This window comes from Mandrillus leucophaeus, unplaced genomic scaffold, assembly GCF_000951045.1.
Source record: "Mandrillus leucophaeus isolate KB7577 unplaced genomic scaffold, Mleu.le_1.0 Scaffold12, whole genome shotgun sequence".
NCBI classification, from domain to species: Eukaryota; Metazoa; Chordata; class Mammalia; order Primates; family Cercopithecidae; genus Mandrillus; species Mandrillus leucophaeus.
The window spans coordinates 9,625,016-9,633,620 of record NW_012100320.1 but is presented as its reverse complement, the minus strand read 5'-3'; the positions used below and the strand labels follow the sequence as shown (position 1 = coordinate 9,633,620).

Sequence of the window (8,605 nt, the reverse complement as noted above, 5' to 3'; positions counted from 1 at the left end):
TGTTGGGTGAGTCAGCTTAATGCCTGATTTTTATCATCCCATTTTAACAAGACTTAAAAAAAAAAAAACTTTAAAATTGAGTCTCCCTGTTATACCTTTTTTTTTTTTTTTTTTTTTTTGAGACAGTCTCGCTGTGTCACCCAGACTGGAGTGCAGTGGTATGATTACTGCTCACTGCTACCTCCACCTCCCAAGTTCAAGGGATTCTCCTGCCTCAGCCTCCTGAGTAGCTGGGATTACAGGCATTCACCACTACACCCAGCTACTTTTTTGTATTTTTAGTAGAGATGGGCTTTCACCATGTTGACCAGGCTGGTCTTGAACTTCTAACCTCAAGTGATCCACCCACCTCAGCCTCCCAAAGTGCTGGGTTACAGGTGTGAGCCACCGCGCCAGGCCTCTTCACTCCGTATTTACCTTGAGACATCAATAAGGTATTTTAAAAGCCATTCCCAGGCTGCCTACAGGCAAATAGCTAAAACTCTTTATTTTTAATCAACCAATGCCTATATTTTATACTAATTATAATTTCTGAATTTGAAAAATTATTAAATAGATTTATTTGCTTTTTTCTCTCTTGCCATAATATTTTTTTCCCTCATTTTGAGTATTCCACAGTTGCTTCTTTTCTTTTTTTTTCTTTGTGAGGCTGAGAGCCAATGAAAATTTTGTTGAAGGACATATATGTATGTGTCTTTTCCAGCTGTAAGCGATCACAGTAATGGGCCTGTTGAGATTACTGGTCCTGACACTGAGTTGCTAAACCAACTCCTCTAACTACCTACCTGCAACTTTCTGCTAACTTCTAATAATGGCATCAGTTATGATGTGGATAATCAGTATTCTCTAAATGTTTATTGGTTTGAAATTGTTATAATCCCCTTATGAAAGATTAGCCTTCCTAAGGAAGCTCTGTCCAGGATTGCTTTGGCTTGTTCCCGTCACCTAATGTTCTTAGGGAGAGGGAGAGGAGGAAGTCTACCCAGGTGGCGCTGCTGGTAGTGGTGGGCTTTATTAAGAAGGGCCCGGTGACGGGATTGTTTCCAGAGTCCATTGCAGGCAGGGTCCTAGCAAAACATATAAGCTATTATGTATACTGGATTTGGAGACAGAGGATTTGAGTTTAAATTCTAGATCTGCCTCCTATGAATGAGTGAAGGAATTTATCTGTGCCTACTGAGCTTTAAGGGTATGCTAGGCATTCTTCTGGATATTTTCATGTATTAATTCATTGAATCTTCACAACACTCCCATGAGGGCAGGGACTATCATGATTCCCAATTTACAGGTGATGGAACTGAAGTGAGATGCAGTGGAGTTCCTTGCCTAAATTTACTTAACTAATAAACAGTGGTACAGGTTGAACATCCTTAATAAAAAAATTCAAAATCTGAAATGCTGTAAAATCGGAAACATTTTGAGCCACGATGACAACACAGGTTTAACATGGGTTAAAAACTGAGACAGTGACACCTTTGCTTTCCGCTGGTTCAGAAACTTTGTTTCATGCACAAAATTATTAAAAATATTGCATAAGATTACCTCAGGTTATCTGTACAAGGTGTATATGAAACATAAATGAATTTGCATTTAGACTTGGGTCCCATCCTTGAGATATCTCATTACGTATCTGCAGATATTCCAAACTCTGGAAAAATCGGAAATCTGAAACACTTCTGGTCCCAGGCATTTGGGATAAGGGATACTCAGTCTGAACCAAGCATTTGGACCCAGGCAGTCTTAACTCTAAAGCCAGGACTCCTAGAGCCAGCAGCCCTAGGAAATTACACTCCCATCTGTAATTCCAGCACTTTGGGAGGCCAAGGCAGGTGGCTTGAGAGGCAGTGATCATGTATCCACATGGAGATCGCACCACTGCAGTGACTCCTGAGAGGCGGTGATCATGTATCCACATGGAGATCGCACCACTGCACTCCAGGTCTTGTCCTGAACCAGCTAAGAAATCAAACTTTTATTCTTTAATAAATATGGAGGATCTTACTGAAAGGTCAAGTGACTCTGCTATACTGTCTTCTAGAAACTAGGATTTGAGGGGATGGAGTAGAAAAGGAAGAATAAGAGAGTATATGTGAAAAACATTTTGCCATATGTGAAAAACATATGGGGGCAGAGCGCCACATACATGTCAGCAGAGGGTGTTGTTATAATAATAATTATTCTTATTTTGAGACAGAGTCTCACTCTATCAACCAGTCTGAGGTGCAGTGGTGCAATCTTGGCTCACTGCGACTTAGACCTCCCGGGCTCAAGCTCTCCTCCCACCTCAGCCTCCCAAGTGGCTGGGATTATAGGCCTGCACCACCACACCTGGCTAATTTTTTTGTGTTTTTTGTAGCGACAGGGGTCCCACTGTGTTGCCCAGGCTGGTCTCAAACTCCTGGGCTCAGGCTGCCTGCCTTGGCCTCCCAAAGTGCTGGGATTACAGATGGGAGCCACGATGCCTGGCCAGTTATTATTTTTATGATCCTCCATGCTTGCTAAAAATGAAAGATTGACTTCTTAGCTGTTTGGGGGCAAATCTCTCCTTTTGTGACCATGTGACCCAGTGTCATCACCTAGGGCTGCTGTAACAAAATATCATGCGCTGGATGGTTTAGAACAACAGAAATAAATTGTTTCATGGTTCTGGAGGCCTGAAGCCTGAAATCAAGTGCCCTCTGAAAGTACTAGAAATGGATCCATTCTAGGCATCTTTCCTCACTTCTAGTGGCAGTCTTTGGCGTTCCTGGGGTTTTGCTGCATCACCCCAGTGTCTCCCTTCGCCTTCACATGATGTTCTCTCTGTGTGCATGTCTGTGTTCAAATTTCCCCTTTTGATAAGGACCCCAGTTGTGTTGGATTAGGGGGTCTACCCTACTCCAGTAAGACCTCATCTTAATTAATTGCATCTGCAGTGACCCCCATTTCCAAATAACATCATATTCCAAGGTACTGGGGGTCAGGACTTCAACATATGAATTTTTGGGGGACACAGTTCAACCCCTAACACCCGCTGTCTCCTTCTGGTCTCAGTGGCACCACTGCAAGTGGAGGCGAGAATGAGCGTGAGGACCTGGAGCAGGAGTGGAAGCCCCCGGACGAGGAGTTGATCAAGAAACTGGTGGATCAGATCGAATTCTACTTTTCAGATGAAAACCTGGAGAAGGACGCCTTTTTGCTAAAGCACGTGAGGAGGAACAAGCTGGGATATGTGAGCGTTAAGCTACTCACGTCCTTTAAAAAGGTGAGGCTTGGTTCTCAGAAGCTGCTTCAAGGATTTCAAGTGTGTTTTGGGTTGTGGTTCTAAACATTTTTTTTTTTTTTACTCCCTTGAAACCTGATGACGAACAATTTTTAAAATTAAGTCTGTGCCTGTAAAAGAGAAAAATAGCTAGGAGAAGGGATTTAGGATTGTTAGGAATACACTCCCACACTATTAAAAGGGTCCTGGGCATTGGGACAAATCTCAGCTGGCAGCAGTTATGAAACAATATTGCTTGTTCTTAGTAAAGTTCAGGCACTTTTGCCAGGCAAGTGGGTGGCCAGGAGGATGCGGTACCAGGACAGAGGGACTCGATGGCCTTGAGAGATACCTGCCAGACCTAAAATTACATGAAATCCAAGCTTTTCATTTGTCAAGTTGAATAAAGGGAGAGAATGAGCACCCAGCTCTATCAGAAATGAGCCTTCTCTAAGACACAAATGCTCTGCCTGTGTGGCGCCATCATCCTCATCTATACAATAGGGAGATGAGATTTGTAATTATTGCTGCCATCTGGGCAGCAGACTGCTTGTCCCTGCCGTATATAGATCCAGTGTTTGGGCTGTGTACTGTCTACTTCTCAGAGAGTTGACAGACGAGTTGGAATAAGAACTCTGTGTCTCCCTTGGGGGAAGTGCATTTACTAGAATGGAAAAGCACCACGCAGCCTGTTGCATAACGGGATGCGTAACAAGTGGGTCCCGGCCAAGTTGTCTGTGTACTTTGTCAGAGAGCACTGGAGGAGAGCTTTTCTCCTTGGACCTCTTCCCTGCCTCACCCACTGGTGTACTCTGCCTGGCCCTCTCACTCTTTTTCCTTTATTCATTCGTCAGATATACTCATTGTCTCTGCTGAGTGCTGTGCCAGGCGCCGGATGTACAGAATGAAGATGGTACTCCCCCTGTCCTTGACAAGCTCACAGTCCAATAAATGAGAGAGATCTGAAAGATTACAATGTGACCACGTACAGTAGGACAAAAGAGAGAACACAGTACTGTGGGGTGCTAGTTGATCAGAGCAACTAACCCTGTCTGGAGAATTGAGAAGTCTTCCCAGAGAAGGTGACATTGAAATAGGATTTTGGAGGATGAGTAGGAGTTTTCTAGGTACAGGGGGATGGAAGGGATATTTTAATGGCCAGAGAACAGTGAGCAAGCCTTCATATGAAAAGTGTTTGTGGGGGATTCCAAAATGAAGCAGCCAGTGGAATCATCCCGCACGTCTCCTTATTCCTCCCCAGGGACCCCGAGAGTCAGCCTGTTTTGCTTTCCTCTTTAAGCTGCCACTTATGGACCAATTTAGGAATGTTCTTCTCTGTTGAAACCTGGCTGCAGAGTACAGACAGACTCCCTAACACCTCCAAAATCAGAGCAAAGATCCTTTTCATTCTGAAGGATTTCCTGTTAATCACAAAAGGGAAACATACATGACAAAGGTAAAAAACACAGGGAAATTACAATGTTTCTGAAACCGTAGAGTTCTTCTAGTAATTGCACAAGGACGAAAGCTCCCTGGTCCCTATTCGCAGGTGCTACCTGGACCTTCCTTATGAATGGTCACGGACCCAGGCTTAGGATGCTCGGACTGTAACCGAGATTTTCCAGTGGACCTTGCTTCTGGCTCAGGAGGGATATTCAGTCCTTGCAGAGCCTGCTTCTCTTGCAACGAAATGTGGTCCCCCACAGACTTCTGTAGCCTTCTGAGTAAGGCAGTGCTGTGGTTTCCCCGGGTGCTCCTAGCTCAAGCTTCAGGCTTAGGAAATTGTCTCTTTTTATCTCCCAAGTGCTCCCTCCCTAGCTGTTTTTGGAGAAGGCTCCACCATGTTTCACCCCACAGTGAGCCACTGTCTGGCTTTCCCCCAGCCTCACACTCACCTGCAGTCATCAGCTTCACCCTTTCTGGATTCCTCAACTCTGTCTACCTAAAATCCGACCCTTGGCCTGGGCCGCCTTCTCTGTGCCCTTGGCCCCGTGTTCTTCTAGTAGCCTAGGTCTGAGCCATTTCACCCAGAGGCTGCAGGCTACAGTGGACAGTACTATCTCTCTAGGAGCCTGTGTATAGTAATGGATCTGCCAGGGTTTCCCCATCCTGCCCAGTGAGTGAGCCTTTCCTTCTTGAATTTCATGAAGTTCCTGCTTTATGCTCAGAGGCACCTGGAGTTCCCAGTTCTTTTGCAGAGCAGCTATGTTGGCCTGTGCTCAGAGGACTTAGGCGGATCTCGCCATTACGGGCTCAGGTCACCCACCCCACCCACCTTCACTATTTCTTTGGGATGACTCATTCTCCCTGGCATTCCCTTCACCGGAAGTGGGCCTCTAGAAAATTACTGTTTTACAGTATAAATATAGCTTTCATATACTACAACATTGATACACACAATTTCCACCAACAGAGGAGGAGGGAGGGATTATTTCACCATTCTTAGTGAGGCCCAAGTTGGATTTAATTTCAAGTTGAAATAGTTCATGTCATTCTCAGGAGATATTACAGTGAAATGTGAAAGATCTTTTGGAACCTTCTCTGTATCAAATGCCGAAATGCAGAAATACTGCTTTAGAGAAGCATTTGAATGTTAAAATCTCCAAATCCTATCGAAATGATGACACGTAATATTTGAAATAATGATAGCACATGATAATTGAGTGCTCACTGTGAGCTAGACACTGTTCTGTTTTATATGTAAATGAGTTTGTATGTGTCTGTACATACATATGTACATGTATATATTTATTCGTTTAATCTTCAGGACAGCTCTTTGAGACGGCACTATTAACATCTCCATTTTCCAGGGCAAGTTGAGGCACTAAGAGGTTGAATAACTTTCCAAGTCTTACTGCAAGCTAGAGGTGGGTCTTTGATTTGTGTATACAACAGCCTTGTTCCAGAGCCTGCAATTTAACCTCTAAACTTGCACAGAATAGAGTATTTCCATTTTCATGGAGAGTTCTGTTGGACAACACTGCTGTGGTGCCCTTGTTTGAAATTGTAGAACTTGTTTTCATTCACTTATTCATTCAGTAGATTTTTGAGTGTTTACACATACTGCGTATGATTCTAGACACTAGAATACAGGGATTCTGGTGTTACAGGGATAAGGAAGTGAGAGAGGGAGCTTATAGTGTACACAAGGATGGACAAGGGCATTAGATACTATTTCAGATTTGCTTTCTGTTCTGCAGGTGAAGCACCTTACGCGGGACTGGAGAACCACAGCACATGCCTTGAAGTATTCAGTGGTCCTTGAGTTGAATGAGGACCACCGGAAGGTGAGGAGGACCACCCCCGTCCCACTGTTCCCCAACGAGAACCTCCCCAGCAAGATGCTCCTGGTCTATGATCTCTACCTGTCTCCTAAGCTGTGGGCTCTGGCCACCCCCCAGAAGAATGGCAGGGTGCAGGAGAAGGTGATGGAACACCTGCTCAAGCTTTTTGGGACTTTTGGAGTCATCTCGTCAGTGCGGATCCTCAAACCTGGGAGAGAGCTGCCCCCTGACATCCGGAGGATCAGCAGCCGCTACAGCCAAGTGGGGACCCAGGAGTGCGCCATCGTGGAGTTCGAGGAGGTGGAAGCAGCCATCAAAGCCCACGAGTTCATGATCACAGAATCTCAGGGCAAAGAGAACATGAAGGCTGTCCTGATTGGTATGAAGCCACCCAAAAAGAAACCTGCCAAAGACAAAAATCATGACGAGGAGCCCACTGCGAGCATCCACCTGAACAAGTCCCTGAACAAGAGAGTGGAGGAGCTTCAGTACATGGGTGATGAGTCTTCTGCCAACAGCTCCTCTGACCCCGAGAGCAACCCCACGTCCCCTATGGCGGGCCGACGACACATGGCCACCAACAAGCTCAGCCCTTCTGGCCACCAGAATCTCTTTCTGAGTCCAAATGCCTCCCCGTGCACAAGTCCTTGGAGCAGCCCCTTGGCCCAACGCAAAGGCGTTTCCAGAAAGTCCCCACTGGCGGAGGAAGGTAGACTGAACTGCAGCACCAGCCCTGAGATCTTCCGCAAGTGTATGGATTATTCCTCTGACAGCAGCGTCACTCCCTCTGGCAGCCCCTGGGTCCGGAGGCGCCGCCAAGCCGAGATGGGGACCCAGGAGAAAAGCCCTGGTGTGAGTCCCCTGCTCTCTCGGAAGATGCAGACTGCAGATGGGTTACCCGTGGGGGTGCTGAGGTTGCCCAGGGGCCCTGACAACACCAGAGGATTTCATGGCCATGAGAGAAGCAGGGCCTGTGTATGAATACCTTCTATTTTTAATACCAGCTCCGCTGAAAACCACCTTCATTTTCAAGTTTCTGACAAATATCTGGCATGACAGAATGGAATTCATTCCTCTTTGAGAGATTTTGTATACATATAGACCCCTTAATTTATCTATCTGTAATATATATAAACCGGTACGCCATGGTTTGAAGACCACCTTCTAGTTCAGGACTCCTGTTCTTCCCAGCGTGGCCACTATTTCGATGATGGCTGACGTGAGTGAGTGTGATGGCCCTGAAGGGCTGTGGGATGGAGGTTCCCTTGGGAAACTCTGGCAGCATCTCTCTTCTTTGGTATGCAGTTTTTCCCTTCAGTGACTGAGCTGTCCTTGATAGGCCATGCAAGGGCTTCCTGAGAGTCCAGGAGAGTTACCTTGTGCAACAACAAGTAGTTAAGCCTTTAGCATGGTGTCTTATAGGACCAAATCGATGTTACCTGTCAAGTAAATAAATAATAAAACCCCCCACTGGGAGTGCTGACTCTGAGGTTATAGATTGTGCCTGACAAAAGTCGGTGCCTGTCTAACAGAGCTGTGGGTGGCATGTCATGAGGCCCCGAGGCGATTGGCAGAGACATCTTTCTTTTCTTTAAGAGAACATTTAAACATTTTTTTATGTGTACACATTCATGGGCTACATGAGAAACTTCGTTACATGTTTATAATGCATAGTGATCAAGTCAGGGCACTTAGGGTTCCTCACTGTACCCCAGGGCAGCCCCAGGGTTCTCCTTGGGCTCCTGGCAGCCTGAGAGGTGTGTCATCACAATGAATTTTACTGAGCAAAGGCCGCTTGGCATATACTGAGGGTGTACAGTCCAGGACCCACAGCATCGATCTTACCCGGGAACTTGTTAGAAATCCAGATTCTCAGGCCGATCCCAGGCCCACTGAATTAGAAAGTCTGGGAGAAAGTTCTGGAATTTGGGTTTTAACAAGCCCTGCAGGTGATTCTGATGCATGCTAGAGAACCACCGGATGGACAAAGGCTGCAGGACTTGAGGTCAGTCCATTTGACCCCCACATCTCTCACTATTTTGTGACCTTGGGAAGGTTACTAAGCCCCGTGAACCTCGTC

At 45.9% G+C, this 8,605-nt stretch overlaps 1 protein-coding gene across 1 annotated transcript in view; it reads left to right on the top strand.

Moving 5' to 3' along the window:
* Window positions 1-8,008, top strand: part of LARP6 (La ribonucleoprotein domain family, member 6) — a 21,166-nt gene extending 13,158 nt beyond the window's left edge. Inside the window, exons 2-3 of the mRNA XM_011969154.1 lie at window positions 3,034-3,244; window positions 6,442-8,008. Of these exons, the coding sequence (XP_011824544.1) occupies window positions 6,583-7,506 (924 nt within the window). The 5' untranslated portion in view covers window positions 3,034-3,244; window positions 6,442-6,582 and the 3' untranslated portion in view covers window positions 7,507-8,008. The remainder of the gene's footprint in view (window positions 1-3,033; window positions 3,245-6,441) is intronic.
* Window positions 8,009-8,605: the final 597 nt, after the last annotated feature.